Below are 22,141 nucleotides of genomic sequence, written 5' to 3'. Positions count from 1 at the left end.
CCTAACAGTAGACTGTGAATTCCGTTAGAGCAGAAACTCTCAGCTTTATACTCCGTAAGACAGGCCCAATGGGTACTTAGTAAATGTTGTTGAATAACAGTGACAGTGGGAAGAATGGCTTGAAAAATCAGATTGGAGATGTGTGGCCACTGGAACTTTACCAGAGGATGCATCTTTACTGCTGAATGTGGAGTTAGAACCATAATTTTGGGGGCTAGGTCCATAGGCCCACTTTCCACATTTTTGTCTGAAGGAAAGTTAAAGATGAACATTCAAGAACAGCCATTGGGGAAAAGAAGCCACAAAAAAGCAACAGGAATCCTTATATGAGGAAGGAGAGGAAGACAACTTGCTTTGGCTTCTTCATAGAGTGGGAGGAATTATTTTTTTGTGTCATATCAAAATTTCTGCCTTTTAAACAGTAGCTAGCAGTCTATACTGTGAACATGTGTGTGCATGCATAAACATACACTGCTCATCTTTTGGAATGGAGGAAGGAGGACAAAATTGTAAAAGGCTAATAAAAAAATACAGGGCAGGGCACCCCAATTTGCATACCTTTCCAGGACTGTATTACCAAAAGGGCGCTTTGCCTGGCCAGCCCTATCACCTGAATACCAACTTTCCTCAAATTGACTTGCAGAAGGCCTAAGTCCAGGAATTTCTAGCTCTAAGGAACCAGGAAAAAGAAAACAACCAGCACAGGATCTTGGGTAATCACCTAGAAAAGCTACTTTGTTTTTATTCAGAAATTGTGCCGAGAATCATTCAGAAAGGATCTTGTTTCTTATACCTACTCTGGAGAGAAGGTTTCTCAACTCAGAATAAGGAGTTTTGACCAGGGATAAGCAAAATTTTATGTTCATGTGCATTTTCAGGGGAAGAAGATTCATAGTTTTCATCATATTCTTGAGCATTATGATCTTCAACAAAGATTAAAAACAGCTTGTTTAAAGAGAAGAAAGGCAAAACATAAATAACAACAACAATAAAAATACATATATAATTTTTAACTGGGCAGATGTAGACTCTGTGACCAAGCTTTGGGTCTATAATTTGCCTGCTCACATGTACTTTTATAGCTGCCAGTTAATAATATTGTAATGAAATCATTTCTTATGCCTTGTGTAACTTAGCTAAGCATGTAATAACTCAGATAATTAGCGGTTTGAGAGGGACTGAGAAGAACCTGAGGACTGAGCTAAACCCTTGGTATGGTGGCAGCAAACAACTGCAGGGAAACATTGTCTAGCAACACCCCTCAGGTTTTAAAACATTGGCGTTTTCTTCAACCATAACTTAAGCCTGAGAGAAAATGTTATAAGTCAAGTGGAAGCTTCAGAGATTTCAGAAATAGCATTTGGGAAAATTCTGTATCAGTCCCCAAATAATGATTAAAAAAAAAAAATTATCCAGTATTTGTTTATTGATGAGTAATTTTTGGAGCTCATGCATCAAGCGGATAGGCCCTGGCCACCTGTCACCACTGCTACCTTCCAATGGGAAGCTTCCTTCAGAAAGGAAGGAAGACAGAAGCAAGCAGAATCTCAGGATATATTTTGAAACCACAACAAATCTGCTTTCAAATTTTTTCCACCTTTAAATATTTTGTTATAGCCCTCTACAGGACAGGTTCAGAGGTACTCTGTAAATGATAGGAAGTTACAAGACGGCTGCAGGAAAGTTGCTACTTATTGAGGCCAACTATCTGTCAGGCACCCTGCCCGATCCTTTTCTCTAATCTTTGCTACAGCTGTTTAAGCAGCTATTTTTATCCTCATTTTATAGATGAGGAAACTGAGACTCATAGATTAATAACTTGCAAAAAGTTACACAGCTATTAAGAATTAGAGCCAGTCTTTACCCCTGTATAAGGTAAAAAATATTTGGTCACAACCAACAGGAACAGATTCTAGCTGACATAAGCAGAAGAAGAAATGTATTGCAAGGATATCAGGTGGCTCACAAATGGATAAGAGAGAACATGATAGTTTCTTAAACTGTGGGCAAGTTGATGTCTGGTATTTGCATTTGTATTCACATACTTATTTGAAACTTGAGATTGCCATGCTGTATAATTGAATTATTTTTGTTTTATAAAAGTGGTTTACTGGGCTTATGTGATAACTTTAAGGAGGGAACTATGGAGAAGGGAACCTGTAGAAAACATGAAGGGAAAATGTATAAGGGCATGGTATTCAAAAGAAATATTTTCTTAGAAGAGGCTGAAAGTTATCCTAAAGGGAATCTTCTGTTGGTTATTTCTTTTCATTGGGAATTTTAGAGATTATGAATACAGGTGAAATGAATGAGAATTGGTTTTAATCACAGATACAGAAGAAATGTAAAACTTATGAGAATATTATGTAAAATCATAAATATAATAAATATAAATATTAATAAAATTTAAAAAAAAAGAACATGAGGTTTCTGGGGAATGAGAGAGCTAAAACAGTTTAATAGTCTATTCAGGGCACTAATGCTACATTGAATGACTACCACATCTGTAAAATAAAGATAATCCATTTTCAGTCCAGCTGGCCTAACTCAGTCTCGTTACCAGTCTTTGGCTATGGAAGAGGCAGGCCACCTTGATTAACCAAGTCAGCAGAGTACAATGAGGGAAAAGTAATTCCTCATGGAAATTAAAGTGCATCAATCAAAAGAAGGCATCCTGTATACTGATCAACTAGAAACATCAAATTTCCCCAAAGGAACTCAGATCTGCCTATCTCCAAAGCCTTGACTTTATCCATTTCAACATTCGACTTTTTAAATATGCTATCAGGCTGGAACCCTTGTACCTTAGATGTCAGAAAGTTAACAGGGGAGGAAGAAAGTTAATATCACAAGAGACAAGAATGAAGTGTTTTATATTGTACTGTTTTTATAATTTAAAACAATTCTTTCTCTCCTTAGCTGGCAGTGATTCTGCATTTCCCCCCATGGTCCACTGAAAATAAAATGGAGTTAAACAACCTGTGTGTGATTCTCTGTTCTAACACTTTCTTTATAACCTTGCACTGAGAATGTAACTTCAATGAGCCTCATTTTCTTTATCTGTAAAATGAGCTAAAACCTGCCACATCTCCAGTTTATTATGAGCTTTAATTGGGCATGCCTAAAGAGTACCTAACGTATAAAATGCTCCCTAAGTGTTCTTTTCCTCCTTTCCCTCTTCCAATATACTAACAGGTTTTATGATGTTAGTACTTTCAGTATTCTGGAGATTATATTATTCATTTCTTCTGATAGGTGTAGTTTTTCTTATGGAAGACTATCCAGTTATTTCATGATGGCATTTGCACCTTCAAAACGCATAGATGGTCCCAAAATGCAGACAAAGATGAGTACCTGGACACCGCTAAACCATCAGCTTTTGAATGACCAGGTAAGTGACCAGAGATGTTTTCTCAGTTTAAGACCCATGCTTCAAAGAAAAACATTATTATAAATTTTGGTTATCAAAAGTATGAACAGGAATTGTTTAGGATTGTGTAAAGGATAAAAAAAACAAAATGAAGAATTTTTCTAAAAAATTTTATTAACCCTTGTTTTGTGGGCAAGGCTGTCGATAGACACAGAGTCTATCGACACATACAAAAAAATGTCTTGTATTTGTCCTTTCCTCCGTTGTCACTCCTCCTCTCCCTCATTCTAGCTGCCTTTTTTCTTCTGTCACTGGTTCTTCACTGGAACCACCAGGAATGAAAGAGGAGAGAGTGGTCTGTCAGGAGTTCCCTTCAAAAAGCTGGTTTCCTTGCTAGAGTTGAGGTCTCTGGGTAATGCTGCACATTTAACCAAATAAAGAAAATGAATAAATCTCACATTACTCAGTTCTTCTAAGTTTATTTTCTACCTGCATTCTGGGAAGGCACTAGTCAAATACACCAAAGTAAGGGGTGGGATGTGCAGGGGGAACTCAGTATCATGCTGGGGTAAGACTGGGCAACTTCTGGGGCATTTCTGTCCTGCTTCACTTAGGGACAGAGTTTACCAGCAGGTCTGTGAGTTCTCATTATCAATTCCTGTATCCCAGCACCACATCTAGTTGGCAGTAAAATACAATCAAAATGTATATAAAAATGACCTCATTATCTTGCTTCTACAAACCAATTTCTCCCCTTCGTGAAAGCTACCACATTCCACCAAGTCATCAATCCAAAAATCTTCCTTCTCCCTGTTACGTCTGGGCTTTGATTTTACCCAGCTTCCAAGTGAATACATTAGACAACACTGCTGTTTTGCTATAAAAGACACAAGACACTTGGGTTAGAGACAAAGGCTTTTTTTTTTTTTTTTTTTTAATCATCATTTTATTGAGATATATTCACATACCACACAGTCATACAAAACAAATCGTACTTTCGATTGTTTACAGTACCATTACATACTTGTACATTCATCACCTAAATCAATCCCTGACACCTTCATTAGCACACACACAAAAATAACAAGAATAATAATTAGAGTGAAAAAGAGCAATTGAAGTAAAAAAGAACACTGGGTACCTTTGTCTGTTTGTTTCCTTCCCCTATTTTTCTACTCATCCATCCATAAACTAGACAAAGTAGAGTGTGGTCCTTATGGCTTTCCCAATCCCATTGTCACCCCTCATAAGCTACATTTTTATACAACTGTCTTCGAGATTCATGGGTTCTGGGTTGTAGTTTGATAGTTTCAGGTATCCACCACCAGCTACCCCAATTCTTTAGAACCTAAAAAGGGTTGTCTAAAGTGTGCGTAAGAGTGCCCTCCAGAGTGACCTCTCGGCTCGTTTTGGAATCTCTCTGCCACTGAAGCTTATTTCATTTCCTTTCACATCCCCCTTTTGGTCAAGAAGATGTTCTCCGTCCCACGATGCTGGGTCTACATTCCTCCCCGGGAGTCATATTCCACGTTGCCAGGGAGATTCACTCCCCTGGGTGTCTGATCCCACGTAGGGGGGAGGGCAGTGATTTCACCTTTCAAGTTGGCTTAGCCAGAGAGACAGGGCCACATCTGAGCAACAAAGAGGCATTCACGAGGAGACCCTTAGGCACAAATATAGGGAGGCCTAGCCTCTCCTTTGCAGCAACCGTCTTTCCAAGGGTAAAACTTATGGTAGAGGGCTCAACCCATCAAACCACCAGTCCCCTATGTCTGTGGTCATGTTAGCAACCATGGAGGTGGGTTAGGCGAATACCCCTGCACTCTCCACAGGCTCCTCAAGGGGGCACTACATCTTTTTTTTTTCCCTTGTTTTTCTTTCTTTTTTTTTTTTTTAACTTTCCCTTCTTTTTTAAATCAACTGTATGAAAAAAAAAGTTAAAAAGAAAAAAAACATACAATAAAAGAACATTTCAAAGAGACCATAACAAGGGAGTAAGAAAAAGACAACTAACCTAAGGTAACTGCTTAACTTCCAACATGTTCCTACTTTACCCCAAGAAAGTTACATAATATAGCAACATTTCTGTGAACTTGTTCCTACTATATCCATCAGAATTTAACAGACCATAGTCATTTCTGGGCATCCCCAGAACGTTAAATAGCTTATCTGTTCTTCTTGGATTATTGTTCCCCCTTCCTTAATTGCTCTCTACTGCTAGTTCCCCTGCATTCTACATTATAAACCATTTGTTTTACATTTTTCAAAGTTCACATTAGTGGTAGCATATAATATTTCTCTTTTTGTGCCTGGCTTATTTCGCTCAGCATTATGTCTTCAAGGTTCATCCATGTTGTCATATGTTTCACGAGATCGTTCCTTCTTACTGCCGCGTAGTATTCCATCGTGTGTATATACCACATTTTATTTATCCACTCATCTGTTGAAGGACATTTGGGTTGTTTCCATCTTTTGGCAATTGTGAATAATGCTGCTATGAACATTGGCGTGCAGATATCTGTTCGTGTCACTGCTTTCCGATCTTCCGGGTATATACCGAGAAGTGCAATCGCTGGATCGAATGGTAGCTCTATATCTAGTTTTCTAAGGAAGTGCCAGACTGACTTCCAGAGTGGCTGAACCATTATACAGTCCCACCAACAATGAATAAGAGTTCCAATTTCTCCACATCCCCTCCAGCATTTGTAGTTTCCTGTTTGTTTAATGGCAGCCATTCTAACCGGTGTTAGATGGTATCTCATTGTGGTCTTAATTTGCATCTCTCTAATAGCTAGTGAAGCTGAACATTTTTTCATGTGTTTCTTGGCCATTTGTATTTCCTCTTCAGAGAACTGTCTTTTCATATCTTTTGCCCATTTTATAATTGGGCTGTCTGTACTATTGTCATTGAGTTGTAGGATTTGTTTGTATATGCAAGATATCAGTCTTTTGTCAGATACATGGTTTCCAAAAATTTTTTCCCATTGAGTTGGCTGCCTCTTTACCTTTTTGAGAAATTTGTTTGAGGTGCAGAAACTTCTAAGCTTGAGGAGTTCCCATTTATCTATTTTCTCTTTTGTTGCTTGTGCTTTGGGTGTAAAGTCTAGGAAGTGGCCTCCTAATACAAGGTCTTGAAGATGTTTTCCTACATTATCTTCTAGGAGTTTTATGGTACTTTCTTTTATATTGAGATCTTTGGTCCATTTTGAGTTAATTTTTGTGTAGGGGGTGAGGTAGGGGTCCTCTTTCATTCTTTTGGATATGGATATCCAACTCTCCCAGCCCCATTTGTTGAAAAGACCATTATGGCTCAGTTCAGTGACTGAGACAAAGGCTTTTATTACTCATGATACAACAAGCAACATGAGCCTCATGTTTGCTTCAGTTTTCCTTGCCCCCCATGTCCCACTGGAATTGATGCAGAGGACCCAGATAAATACTATACATTCAGTGGGTTGGCATCACAGCTGAGGAACAACAAGCTTAGGGAATCCACTGCTTTTTAATAAGCAATAAGCAAGCCTACTCTTTGTCCTGAAGGGAGACATTACCTCATCCCTCAAAGCTGCCTTGCTGCAAACACAACCCTAAGAAATGCCTCAAAAAGAGAATAGTCAGGGCCCTGCATTCTTGGTATGCCAAGATATGGGGAACATGAGAGGGCCATGGAGGAATGTCTCCCAACACTCCCTCACCCCCACATCCAATTTCTTTTCAAGTGCTGTGGATTTTCCTTTGGGCCCCCTTATTCATGCACCTATATACCTCCAATCTGATCCTATTAATTAAAATTGATATGGGCCTCACTCCAAAGGGTAAATTCCAGCCCCCCATGCATAGCATTGAGTACCCTTCATGATTTGACATCACCCAACCTCCCAGTTCCACCCCCTGCCACTGCTTCCTCTCATCCTCCATCCTAACCAAACTAGTGGTTCCCAGATGAGCCATGTTCTCTCCCACCTTCATGCCTTTGCACATGTTTTCTCATTGCTTCCCATAAGATTCAACTCAAATGTCACTTCCTCTGTGAAGCCTCCCCTGCTTCCTTTTCTTGCTGTCATCACTGTTCACTGATTTTCCCATTCAACTCTAATTAAGAGTTGAGATTCTTTTCTCTATATCTCCAGTGCCTGAATCATGAGAAATGGAGTCAAAGTTCAGTTCTACTCTCTAGAACCTCCTTGATTGACTTTCTTCTTTCCCCTGTATCTCTCCTTTCTCAGCTTGGATTGCTTGGGTCGATCTTGACCCCTCCTGATCAATACTTTCCTATATCCATTCCTCTAATGTGAAACATAGGCAACTTCGAGAGAGAGGCAGAGGATCTAAAGTAGGGATTAGAATAGTGAGAAATAAAAAGGAGAGAGACAGACAAGGAAAAAATTAAGGAAGGAAATAAAGAAGAGGGAGAAATAGAAAAGAAAGGAAGAACCAAGAGAAACAAAAGGAAAGGCAGAGAAAGCGAAAGAGATAAATTCAGCCTTCATCTAGCCATGAACATTAAACATGTCTTTGACAATCCATTTTATTCCACTCAACAGTTATTTATTAAGCACCTGTTTGCAAGGCTCTTAGCTTTCCAACAGTTTATATAACAGCTTATCTGCTTTTTTTCTCCCCAAACCTCAGTGTGTTTAGTTTTGAAATCTGTTTTCCCATACAATTGTGAAGGTTTTACGCACATGTGAAAAAGTGACTTGAATTGAAATACGTATTTGTTGCATGCCTTGATTTTCAGAATTTTTCTTTGAAAACTGGTAAGTTTTGATCTGTTTAACAGCTATGGAGAAAAAATGTTTTAATAGCCAAAAATTGCGTGATTGCCTGTCACACACAGGTTGGGTTACTAGAGAAGAGACCCTTAGACAGAGATTATAGGGGAGAGCTCTTGGGATCAGCACTGGCTAAGGGAAGGAAACGCCATAAGTTGGGGGAAGCAGAAGCAGCAGGGCTGTGGCTGTCTTAACAAAAGTCTCTGCCAACCCCATAGGACACTCTGGGCAAGGCAGCTCTCTCAAGCTGAGGTGTCAGCCAGTATCATTCCCAATAGGTAGGGGAGTAAATCCTTCATTCCTAAAGGAGAATCTAAGAAGTCCATCACAGTAATCATTACGTTGTCTTATCTTGGGTTTTTATTAGATTTTGTCACATTTAATGATTATTTTTGGAGCCAGTATTTATTTTATAGTTCAGAACCCTCATTTTATTCCCCCCAAATTGCTTTTTTGGTTTAGTTAGGTTCTAGTTTGGAGTAAAATTATTTTTTTAAATCTTTGTATGTGTATAAATATATGTGTATTTGTCTGTGTCTAAATAGGTATGTATCTAAGTATGGAAACATGCATACACAGAATTTTCATACGCACACAACAAATTTGGTTCCTCCCAAGAGTTGGTTGGGCTCTGGGGGTCTGTAAGAAGGGAGAGCTTTCATTTTTTACTTTATATAGTGCAATAATATTCCACATTTTAGAACAATTTTAAAAACAAAGAACAATAATGCTGGGGATTGAAACCCTTGTTTGAGATCAGCTGCATGACTTGAGGAAGTTACTTAACTTCTCTGAGCTTAATTTTACTCCTTTGTAAAATGAGTGGTTGAATCAGATGACCTTGAAGGTCCCTTCCAGATCTAAAATTCTGACTATCTGAAGGAGATTAAAAATACATGTCCTACTGACAGCTTGGTATGCTGAGCCCTCTATCTTGGGGCTTGCCCTTGTGAAGCTCGTTACTGCAAAGGAGAGGCTAAACCTGCTTATAATTGTGCCTAAGAGTCTCCCCGTGAGTGCCACTTTGTTGCTCAGATGTGGCCCTCTCTCTTTAGCTAAGCCACCTTGGCAGGTGAACTCACTGCCCTCCCAGCTAGGTGGGACCTGACTCCCAGGGGTGTAAATCTCCCTGGCAACGCAGGATATGACCAAAAGGGGGATGCGAAATGAAACGAAATAAAGCTTCAGTGGCTGAGAGATTTCAAATGGAGTCCACTCTGGTGGACAGTCTTACGCACTATATAGATAACACTTTTTTGGTTTTAATGTATTGGAATAGCTAGAAGTAAATACCTGAAACTATCAATCTCCAACCCAGTAGCCTTGGCTCTTGAAGACGATTGTATAACAATGTAATTTACAAGGAGTGACAGTGTGATTGTGAAAACCTTGTGGATCACACTCCCTTTATCCAGTGTATGGATGGATGAGTAGAAAAATGGGGAAGCAAACTAAATAAAAAATAGTGTGAGATAGGGGGGATGATTTGGGTGTTCTTTTTTACTTTTATTTTTTATTCTTATTCTGATTCTTTCTGGTGTAAGGAAAATGTTCAAAAATAGATTGGGGTGATGAATACATAACTATATGATGGTACTGTGAACAGTTGATTGTACACCATGGATTATTATATGATATGTGAATATATGTCAATAAAACTAAATTTAATTAAAACAAACAAACAAACAAACAAAATAGATATCCTAGGATATGGTTGGCCAAATGTCCGTATAATCATTTCAAAGGCATTTCTGCACTTCTGATAAGACAGCAGCTTGTCACCAATGGTCAGAGTAATTTTGAGGTCCTTTTTTTAAAAAAACAACAACAACAACAAAAAAAAAACTTTTGTCTTTCTTCTATCCTTTAGTAAAATGTGAAATATGTAACTGTCTCAGATGAAAATAAGAGTCACAGGATTTTAACTTCACAGCAGCTCTAAGCAGAGAAATTGAATTCAAATTTAGATGACTAAAAAATAGCATCATCACCATAGGCAAATGTAACAGATTACAAAATAATTCAGACATTGTGAATTTTGAGAGGAAGAATGTTTTAACAGTATATATTTCTTTGCCATCTAGTGTTTAATTGAAAATGAACATTTCTTTCAGAGTACAGTTCATGCATGTGGTATAGTGTATGTTAAAAGAGTGTTCTGAGAAAAAACACCCAGTTACCATGGATAAGTCATAATTTAGGAGCCTCTAATGTTGTCTTACTCCTACACTGTAATGATGTCACATGGTGAAATGCTGAACTGCAGTGTCAACAGACGAAAATAACAACCGTAGGATTTTGACTTAACAGCAGGCTCGGAATAAACTGTGATATAAACAGACTGCAGCATTCTGCAAGAGAAGAAGATCCATTTTAATATTTCCATTTTGAATAGATATTTTGTTTTCCAGCTCTTTAAGATAAAGAACCCCATTGGGGATCTTTGGAATGAAAACTTGCCCCAAGCCAGAGAAAATAAAACTGTTTAGTCCAACTGAGGACCTGACAAACAATTTGCCCACCATGATATTTCTTGTCAAGAGTAGAGTCAGAACCAGAACTGAGGTCTCCTGAACTTCCAATCTAGTGTTCTGCCTCTACCCCCTTCACTTTCTTCAGTTTCTACTTGGTTCTAGACACATTCTGCTAAAGAACTGGATTTGCTTAGGCCCTATTTAGACATGGTCTTTGATTGGACCTCTCAAGACTATAGTTTTAGCCTGAACAACACTCCCCAACTTCCCAACCCCATTTCTTTTCTGCTACCTTCTTGCTGACCATTGTCTCTCTTTCAAGTTAACATCCTTTTATTTCCAGTGTTCCACACTCTCACTAGACACTATGATGTTGCATCCCAACCTTCTTTTGAAAGCTGGATTAGGGTCTTGGCACCTAACCTTTTCTTCTTTCCACTCTCAGGCCAAAGTATCAGGAGCAGTCCTATGAGAATGTAGGGATGGGGGTCAGAATAGGAAACACCAAGGTTCTAGTGAGAAAGTAAGTGTAGAGTTCAGTTGAACAGATAGTCTGTAACCTCTTTGGGACTCTGATTGTCTTATATAAAATAAGGAAGTTGAATAAAATGCTCTTTAGATTTCCTTAGCCCTAAAGTTGTTTGACTTCTGAGTTTTTTTGTTGTTGTTCAGTCACCAGATGTTTATTAAGGCCTTACCATGGAACCTGTACTTCTAGTTCTGTGGAGCATGTAAGAGAAAGTGGTTGTAATCTACCTGGGAAGATGCAATTAACAGAAACAACTAGACAGCAATAAAAAAGAGAGAGAGAGAGAGACTATAAAGGCTATGTGTTGGCACATGGACTATAACTGGAGTAGGAGTTTGGAGGAGAGAAATCAGTGGGCATCAGAAAAGTAGTAGTGCTGGTATCTTAGGTTGGGTGATAGATGATAACATTTGGATAGATAGAAAAAATGAGTTCAGGAAATTTTGAATCCAGATTTTTTAATCTTCTATGTTCTGTAGATTCTCTTCTGTTTTCATCTATAAATTCTGAATTTATCTGTTGTCATTGTTTGTGTGACCTATAGCCCCGGTGTTAGTTAATTGCAAATGGGGAAGAGGGTATTCTTTTTCTTCTTCTCTAATGTGCAAAAAGTGTCTACCTATGATGTATGAAATTCCCCACACAGGAAAAAAACTTATATTTCACTGGCCCAGAGGTGGTTATTGAACCAACTATTTCAGTCTCCATTTTGTATGCCCTTTGAAACAAGAGATTGCAAGTATAAAAAAAGGAAGAAAAGTATAATTTGTTAAAGCATGAAGCCAGCTCCCCATCCTCCTCCACAAAAAGGGAAGAAATAGGACTAAGCTACCTCTCTAAGTTAGGAACATTCTTACAATGCTAGAGAATTTAGATATTGCCAAGAGGAAGGGAAAAACACAGATTCTAATTTTGAAAACTGACAGAGGGTGTATGCGTCGAGCGAGAGAGACGTTCACATATGTTCATTACTCTTTCTTATTTCCTCTCTCCATAACCCCCTCCTCTGCCAGACATACTCACTTCAATTTTCCCTTCCTCACTCCCTCAAATACACATATGCACTGATGCTCAAAAAACACCTATATGCCAATATATAAATATGTTCACATTATAATGATACATCCCATAAGGATAGTCGTTCTCACAACCACATGCAATTCAGTTCAGCAAACATGAGTACCTGTAATATGCTATTCACAGCACTCTAAACTGGGGATTCAAAGAAATAAGACATGGTTTCCATCCAAATTGTATATAATAATAAACCTATACAGATAAATACTCAATTGTAAGTCCAGAGGTATACATAAACAAATTTCTAATCCTAAAACATATACATACATATGGATACACTGATATGGATACACAGTGAAATACTGTATTTAAAAAGATGGAGCTGCTCATTCATAATCTTCATACATTTCATATCATTGATATTGAAATTTGAGGGGAGGGATCTCCATTTTCCTATTTCCTCTTTGTTAGTTTTTTCATCTTCTTTCAAATTTTAAAATTGATTTCTCTTTACAATTCCATTTTTTATTTCTTGTCTTTAAAATATTATTAATTATTCTTTAATATGTATTTGACTAAATGGAGAAAGTGAGAAAAAGAAACCTTGCCCAGGTTAAAAATAAATAAAATAGATTCGTAGGAATGAAATCTGTCTCTTTATACTCAGTTGACACAATGAAAAGACTGAATATTTACTCATAGATATTTTAATGATGCCTTTCTTATAATAGGTATTTTGAACAATGATATATGAAATCACCCTCTTTTTTTTATTTTTGTAGGTATTTGAAGAAAGAAGAGCTCTGCTTGGAAAATGGGTAACTATTTAAAATATTCCTATTTCTGTATGATGTTATCATAGAGACCAGAGGTTTTAACTTTGACTTAAGGTAGTAATTGCTTATTTCCTGAGAGGTGTGATTGATACTTTCTGTGTGTATAAGTTAGGGTTCAGTCAGGCAAACAGAAAACATACCAGTTATTTTAACAGCCATAATTTAATAAAAGGAATTGGTTAAACAGGCATTGGAAAACAGAAAACATAAAAAAGGGACACAGAGTACTGCAGTTTACTGGTACCTCAGGAGCTCAGAGGAAAGACCCATGTTGCTGGGGCCTGATCCTGTAGGGTCCTCTGTATAGTAACATAGATGACATCACGGCCAACCAATTAGCTGATTTTGGTATATCTGAAGAAGCACAATGGTTCTGGGAGTATGGAGAAAACCTAGAAAATGAATGAACTGTTACTGCCAGGGTGAAGACCTGACACTGACAGGAACAGAAAGCAAACAGAAAGAATTAGTCCCTTCTACCTCAATTTCACTTTAATGCCCTCCTCCCTATTGGTAGCATTTAACAGGGAACCAGCTGTCAAAGGAGAAATATGGTTAGCAGAGTCCCAGCCTTCTATACAGCCTTCTATACTTTATAAAGTAAAGTAGAGAAAATGAGTTGCATCTGAAAGGCAGTACCTTGATAACCATCACAGCCCATTCATGTGGCTTCTCAACACCCATATACATTCTTGTACACATACTTCAAGTACAAAATATACATACTTAAAGTACAAAAACTTTAAGGTTTTACCTAAAAAGATAACAGCTATCTTTCCTACAAACAAAGACTTTCACCCAAGACTTTATCACCTGTTCTTCAAAATGGGGAGACACAAAGTCTCAATAGTCACTGTCCATCCCTGGATGATGATCAAAGTATCTATCTCTGGTCAATGCTAATTAACTCCTCAAATTCCTTATAGACTTGCCTAAATATTTCCAACTACTGAAGAAACTTGAAAATATATGTATAGAGAAAAACTTGTACACAGATGTTCATAACAACGTTCTGCACAATAGTCAAAAAGTGTAAACAACCCAAATGCCCATCATCAAATGAAAGGATAAACAAAACGGGATATAGCCATACAATGGAATACTATTCAGCCATGAAAAGGAATGAAGTATCAATACAATCTACTGCATGGATAAACCTTGAGAACATTATGCTAAGCAAAAGAAGCCAGACACAAAGGCCACATATTATGTGATTCTGTTTATTTAAAATGTCCAGAAAAGGCAAATCCATAAAGACAGAAAGTAAATTAACAGTTGCCAGAGGCTGGGAGGAGGGGAGCATGAGGAGTGACTATAACAGGTTTGGGTTTCTTTTTGGAGTGATGAAAATGTTCTGGAATTAGATAGTGGTGATGGGTGCACAACCTTGTTAATATATAGGCATACCAGGTTTTATTACACTTTGCTTTATTACACTTGACAGCTATTGTGTTTTTTTAACAAATTGAAGGTTTGTGGCAACTGTGCGTTGAGCAAGTCTGTCAGGGCCATTTTTCAAACAGCATTGCTCACTTCAAGTTTCTGTGTCACGTTTTGGTAGTTCTTGCTGTATTTCCTATTTTTGCATTATTATTATGTCGTGATGATCTGTGATCAGTGATCTTTGATGTTGCTATTGTAATTGTTTTGAAGTACCACGAACCACGCTCCTAAAAGATGGCAAACTTAATCAATAAATGTTTTTTGTGTTCTGACTGCTCCATTGACTGATGTTTCCTCATTTCTCTACTTCTCCTTGGGCCTCTCTATTCCCTGAAATGCAACAATATTGAAATGAGGCTAGTGAATAACCTTAAAATGACCTTAAGTGTTCAGATGAAAGGAAGAGTAGCACATCCCTCACTTTAAATCAAAAGCTACAAATGATTAAGCTTAGTGAGGGAGGCATGTCTAAAACCAAGATAGGCCAAAAGCCAGGCCTCTCTTGCTAAACAGTTAGCCAAGTTGTGAATGTAAAAAAAAGTTCTTGAAGGAAATTAAAAGTAATACTCTAGTGAACACCTGAATTATAGGAAAGCAAAACAGCCTTATTGCTGATAAAGAGAAAGTTTGAGTGGTCTGGATGGAAGATCAAACCAGCCACAGCATTCCCTTAAACAAAAGCCTAATCCAGAGCAAGGCCTTAACTCTCTTCAATTCTATGAAGGCAGAGGTAAGAAAACTACCGAAGAAAAAGTTTGAAGCTAATCTAATGGAGTTTGGTTCATGAGGTTTAAGGAAAGAAGCTGTCACCATAACATAAAAGTGGAAGGTGAAGCAGCACGTGCTGATGGAGAAACTGCCCCAAGTTATCCAGATCAAGCTAAGATAATTGTTGAAGCTGGCTACACTAAACAATTGATTTTCAATGTAGACAAAATAGCCTTCTATTGGAAGAAGATGCCATCTAGGACTTTCATAGAGAGAAGTCAATGCTTGGCTTCAAAGCTTCAAAGGACAAGCTGACTCTCTTTTTAGAGGCTAATGCAGCTGGTGACTTTAATTTGAAGCCAATGCTTATTTAACATTCTGAAAATCCTAGGGCCCTTAGGAGTTATGCTAAATCTACTGTGCCTGTGCCTAGAAATGGGAAAAGCAAAGCCTGGTTGTGAGCACATTTGTTTATGATATGCTTTCCTGAATATTCTAAGCCCACTGTTGAGGCCTGCTGCTCAGAAAAAAAACATTCCTTTCAAAATATTACTGCTCACTGACAATGTATCTGGTCACCCAAGAGCTCCAGTGGAGATTTACAGCAAGATTCATGTTGTTTTCATGCCTGCTAATACAACATCCATTCTGCAGTCCATGGATCAAGAAGTCATTTTGACTTTCAAATCATATTATTGAAGAAGTACATTTCATAATGCTCTAGCTGTTATAGATAGTGATTGTTCTAATGGAGGAGGTAACTGCAGATGTGTGGAAATAGCGAGAGAACTAGAATTAGAAGTGGAGCCTGAAGAGGTTACTGAATTGCTGCAATCTTATGATAAAACTTGAACAGATGAGGAGTTGCTTCTTATGGATGAGCAAAGAAAGTGATTTCTCGAGATAGAATCTACTCCTGGTGAAGATGTTGTAAACGTTGAAATGACAACAAAGGATTTAGAATATTACATAAACTTAAGTTGATAAAGCAGCAGGGTTTGAGAAGATTGATTCCAATTTTGAAAGAAGTTCTACTGTGGGTAAAATGCTATCAAACAGCATCACATGCTACAGAGAAACCTTTCGTGAAAGGAAGGGCTCATAGATGTGGCAGACTTCACTGTGGTCTCATTTTAAGAAATTGCCACAGCCACACCAATCTTCAGCAGCCGTCAACATGGAAGCAAGACCCTCTACCTGCAAAAAGATTGCGACTTCCTGAAGGCTCAGATGGAGGTTAGCATTTTTTACTAATAGAGTATTTTTAATGAAGGTATGCATTTGTTTTTTAAGACTTAATGAATGCTATTGCACGCTTAATAGGCTACGGTATAGTGTAAACATAACTTTATATGCCCTGCAAAACCCAAAAATTCATGTGACTTGCTTTTTTGCGACGTTTGCTTTCTTGCCATGGTCTAGAACCAAACCCCCTGTATCTCCGAGGTATGCCTTTACTTACAACCACTGAATTGTACACTTTAAAATGCTGAAGTTTATGGCTTGTGAATTATATCTCAATTTTGAAAAATAAACTAGGATTCCTTTTAAAAATACCTATACTTGGATTTCTCTGACTCTTAATGTAAGTATTGAGCTTGATATACTCCTTCTTTGAAGTGTAAAGCCAAAGCCTTCTTTAAAGAAGCACGTTTTCCCTGAAATATAAAAGGAGACAAAATGCCCTTTCCTGTCAGTTAGTAAAACTCATTTTCCTGAAACTAACATAATAGGCTATTTCTTACTATTCTTGTTTGCCTTAGTTGTTCACCAAATCTTTTCTCCATTGGTCTACAAGTTCGGATCTAAGGATACTTACTTACTTAATTGATACTTAATTGAGTAATTATGTACATAATAAAAATAAAAATCATGTACATATTATCTCAGGAAGGATACCCAAGAAAACAAGGGTTTCATCCTGGGAGGAGAACTATGTCTGGGACATGGTGGAAGAGGCTCTTTTCACTTAATAGCCTTTTGGATCTTTTGAGTTTTTAATCATGTGAATATATTACCTATTTAAAATAATAACAAAATTTTACAAAACAAATTAGTACAACTAAAAATTAAGAAATGAAAAATACCCCAAATTTCAAATCTAGTTGCTTTTTTCTTATTCTTCTGTTTACATTTTGAAACTAACTTTACATATGTTACCAACAACTTATAAAGGACTTGTTTAGAATTACTATTTTTGTACTGTCATTCCATGTGACATTAACAAAAATTCCTAAATTGATGTCACCAGGGTTAATGTTCAGCCAGTATTCATTGATATGGCTAAGTAGCCTCTGTTTTGGTCTGTTGGTTGCATTGCCAGTTGTTAAATATTTTTAATATCACCCTGGATAAAATTTAAGGTCTTCAAACTTTTAAAAATGTCTTTATTCTTTTATTTTACCACAACTAATAAAGCATATATTTACAAAGATCACAAATTACCTGTCTTCTCCAGTAGACTAAACCAAAGGGAATAGGGATGGTTTCTAGCATGCTCTGCATTGTAAATTGCTTGATGCTTGCTAGGCATTTACTAATTATTTCTTAAATAAATTGTACCTATTTGTTTTTTTTCTTTTGCCCAACCAGAAACTTATTCCTCAAATTTTCCAGATCAATAGTGGTCAATATACTTCTGCAAAAAATCACATGAATTAGTTTGAAGGGGGATATTTCCAATTTATCTTCATTTATGTTTTCCTCCCTATTTTAGTTTTTTGTTCTTGATTTGTTTTTTCTTTAATTTTTAAAATTTATTGCATTTTTAATCTTTATTGTAAAATATATATAACTAAAACTTGCCATGTTAACCATTTTTTAAATGTATAATCAGTGGCATTAATTATTTTCACAATGTTGTGCAACCATTACCACTGTTTATTTCCAAAACTTTTTCATCACCCCAAACAGAAACTCTGTACCCATTAAACATTAACTCCCCATTGCCCTTCCCCCCAGCCCCTCATAATCTCTAATCTACTTTCTCTTTGTGTGAATTTGCCAATTCTAGATATTTTATATAAGTGGAATCATACAATATTTGTCTTTTTGTGTCTGGGTTAATGTTTTCAAGGTTCATCCATGTTGTAGCACGTGTCAGAACTTCATTCCTTTTTGTGGATGAATACTTTTCTATGGTATTTATATATCACATTTTGTTTATCCATTCATCTAGTGACGGGCACTTGGGTTGTTTCTACTTTTTTGGCTATTATGAATAATGCTGCTATGAACATTGATATGCAAATATAGTTTGAATCTCTGTTTAAATTCTTTCGCTTATTTACTTAGGATTGAAATTTCTGCATCATATGGGATTCTGTATTTAACTTTTTAAGGAACCACCAAACTATTTTCCTTAGCAGCTGTACCATTTTACTTTCCAACCAGCAAAGATACAAGAGTTCAAATTTCTGCGCATCCTTACCAACAGTTTTATTTTCTTTTTAAAAAAATTTATTTATAATAGTCATCCTGCTGGGTGTGAACTGGATCTCATTGCTGTTTTGATTTGCATTTCCCTTGTAATTAATAATGTTGAGCATCTTTTCATGTGCATATTGTATATCTTCCTTGGAGGAATGTCTTTTCAAGTCTGTCTTAGTTTACCAAGCTGCTCTAACAAATACCACAGACCAGCTGGCTTAAACAACAGGATCTTATTATCTCACAGTTTTGGAGACTAGAAGTCCAAAATCGAGGTGTTGGCAGGATCATACTTTCTCTGAAGTCTGTAGCATTCTGGTGGTAGCTTGCTGGCAACCCATAACTCAATCTCTCCCTCTGACTTATGGCCATCTCTCTCCCAGTTTGTCTCCCATAGTAGGATACTTTGCCCATATTTTCTCTACTTATATGGCATCCAGTCATATTTGATCAAGGCCCACACTGATTTAGTTTGGCCTGACTTTAACCAATAGCATCTTCAAAGATCCTGTTTGCAAATGGGTTCACTTCCACAGGACGAGACATTAGGATTTAAATATGTGTTTATGGAGGACATGATTTTATCCATAACAAAGTCCTTTGCCCATTTTTAATTGGAGTGTCTTGGTTGTGAAAACCACTATTTATTTATCTTTACCATTTTTAATAGACTTTATTTTTTTTTAGAACAGTTTTAGATTTACCTAACAATTATGCAGAAACTACAGAGTTCCCATATACACCCTCTCCCCACCCCCACAGTTTCCCCTATTATTGACATCCTGCATTAATGTGGTACATTTGTTATAACTGATGAACCAATATTGGCATATTATTATAAACTAAAGCCCATAGTTTGCATTAGAGTTCACTCTTTGTGTTGTACTGTTCTGTGGGTTTTGACAGATACACAGTGTCATGTATCCACCATTACAATATCATACAGAACAGTTTCACTGCCCTAAAAATGTCCTTTCCCTCCCCTCCCCCTGAAACTCAAGCAACCACTGGTCCTTTACTGTCTCTATGGTTTTGTCTTTTCCAGAATGTTGTATAGTTGTAATCATATAGTATGTAACCTTTTCAGACCAGCTTCTTTCACTTAGCAATATGCATTTAAGGTTTCTCCACATCTTGTTGTGACTTGATAACCCATTTCTTTTTATCACTGAATGAGACTCCATTGTATGGATGTACCACAGTTGGTTTATCCATTCACTTATTAAAGGACATTTTGGTTGCTTCTGATTTCGGAAATTCTGAATAAAACTACCATAAGCATTTACTGCAGGTTATTATGTGGACATAAGTTTGCAGTTGATTTGAATAAACACCTAGGAACAAATTTCTGTATCATATAATAAGCCTATGTTTAGCTTTATGAGAAACTGCTGAACTGTATTCCTAAGTGCCAGTACCATATTGCATTCCCACCAGCAATGAGTGCAAGTTCCTGTTGCTCCATATCCTCATCAGTATTTGGTGTCAGTGTTTGGGATTTTAGTCATTCTGATAGGTGTGTCTCTCATCCATTTTAGTTTTTAGATTTTTTTTTGTTTGTTTCATGGACAAAAGAAATTGATAACATAAGTGCATTTTTCAGAAAGGAGATATAAGGATACCAAATTTTGTACTTAGCATTACTTGGAATTTTCTATCTAGGGATCGAGTATTGGTTTTAAGACTTAATCTAGTGTTAGTCATTATTTTTAAGTATCTGGACAGTAAGAGGTAAAACGTAATGTGAAACTTATTCAATGATAGACAATCCAAAAGTATTTTATATTTGACCATAGCATGTCATTTTTGTTCATACATTTGTATGTGGTTCTGTCTGATGTTCTTTATAGTAGAACACAAAATAATTAAGAGAAACTGAAAAGCTCTTCTACTTCCCTATTCTATGCTACTACTTAACCCCTTTTCTCTCAAATCCTCTCTGCCCTTCCAGCCCTATTAGAAAAGGCAATTGCTTCCCAAATCAATAGAAAACACTGGCAGGGGAAGTATTTTAGTTTAAAAGAAAGCATCTCAAACTTTCTTTCAGCCTCTTCCATGTTGTTAACAGACATATTAATAGCATTATAAAAAAAATAAATAAAATAGGTGACATCTTTTTAACTTGCAGGAAACAACCGTAATCAAAGGTAAAATTTGAAAGGGTAACAGGGAAAAATATTTTGCAAATTGCATGATAGATAAAGGATTAATATCCAGGATATACAAATCAATAAAAAAAATAAAAATACCCCTACAGAAAAATGGGCTAATAAGAGAATGAGAAATAAACAAAAAACATGTAAATAATCAATAAGAATATAAAATATTCTCTACTTTACTAAAATCAGAGAAATGCAAATTAAAACAATGAGATCCTCCCCACCCTTTGTTTGTGTGGCAAGCATTGAAGAGATAGATTAACATCCGATGTCAGTCAAGATTGGTGGGGAGGGAATACCCTTAAACATAATTGGAAGGAATATAAAATGGTTAAAGACTTTTTAAAGACAATTTGACAGAATCCATTGAAATTGAAAATGCACATACCCTTTGAACCTACAATTCTACTTCTATGTATCTATCTAGAGAAATAATTACATGGATTATGAAAAAGCATGTATAAGGACCTGAACTGCAGCATTTATTTTTGTATTGGAAAGAATCTAAATGTTATGAGTAGTAAATTGAGTAAATAAATCATGGTATATCTTTCCTACCATGAATGAATGAGAAAACAGCATGCTGTGGAATTTATTACATATCAGGACATACACTAATATTTTATGTGTTTTTATAGCATTCAATATAGTATATAGTATTTAATGGTGCATAGTATTTAATGGTATAGGTACACTCTAATTTATTCAGATATATGTACATGTCAATGCATAGAAATACATGAAACTCAAACTGCGAATTGTGGTCATCTCTGGGGAATGGAGTAAGATTTGATGGGGAGGAGTACTTAAAGAGTATTTTTATATTTAATTCTATTGTGTACCTATTTGAAACTTTTTTAACAGACTGTATTTATATTCTAATTGTGAAATTGAATTTTTGATAATAGGACTCTGAAACTCAACCAGATTAAAATAATAGAACCAGTAATCAAAAAATAACGACCTCCCCCTTCCTCTCACTCCCCCACTCCCCATTGCCTTTTCCTTGGCAATCATTGTGAGGTGGGAGTGGAACCTGATAGCTCCAGAGACCATCCTCACTTCCTGAAACTGCAGCAAGAATCACTGTAAAAACTACTGTGAAAATAGGATTTTCACAAATATATTGAGTCAAGAAAGGCCTAAAAAAAGGCATCTTTCAGGAACTAATTATATTACACCATAATTGATAGGGGGATAGGAGAATAATGGTCCTAACCTTTTTCCAATCTCAAATATTGGCATCCTTGATAACATGTTATTAGTATTTTTATGTGAGAACTGATGCAAAAAATGTAGATTATCATATTCCTGTTCTGTTAACTCTTCCATGAATTATCTACTTTTTAGATTATTCCTAGCATCTTTTAAATTCCAAAGGGATTCCCCCCTACTGTTACA

General features: G+C 36.6%; 1 protein-coding gene across 6 annotated transcripts in view; it reads left to right on the top strand.

Moving 5' to 3' along the window:
* The window catches only part of FBXO16 (F-box protein 16), an 85,843-nt gene that overhangs the window by 4,228 nt on the left and 59,474 nt on the right, over nucleotides 1–22,141 (top strand). For all 6 annotated transcript variants that reach the window (XM_037813029.1, XM_037813030.1, XM_037813025.1 and 3 more), the window contains exons 2-3: nucleotides 3,256–3,391; nucleotides 12,948–12,983. In XM_037813029.1, coding sequence (XP_037668957.1) covers nucleotides 3,256–3,391; nucleotides 12,948–12,983 — 172 coding nt within the window. The remainder of the gene's footprint in view (nucleotides 1–3,255; nucleotides 3,392–12,947; nucleotides 12,984–22,141) is intronic.

This window comes from Choloepus didactylus, chromosome 20, assembly GCF_015220235.1.
Source record: "Choloepus didactylus isolate mChoDid1 chromosome 20, mChoDid1.pri, whole genome shotgun sequence".
Lineage (NCBI taxonomy): Eukaryota > Metazoa > Chordata > Mammalia > Pilosa > Megalonychidae > Choloepus > Choloepus didactylus.
Note: the sequence above shows the minus strand (reverse complement) of the source record. Positions and strands in the feature narration are given on the sequence as shown.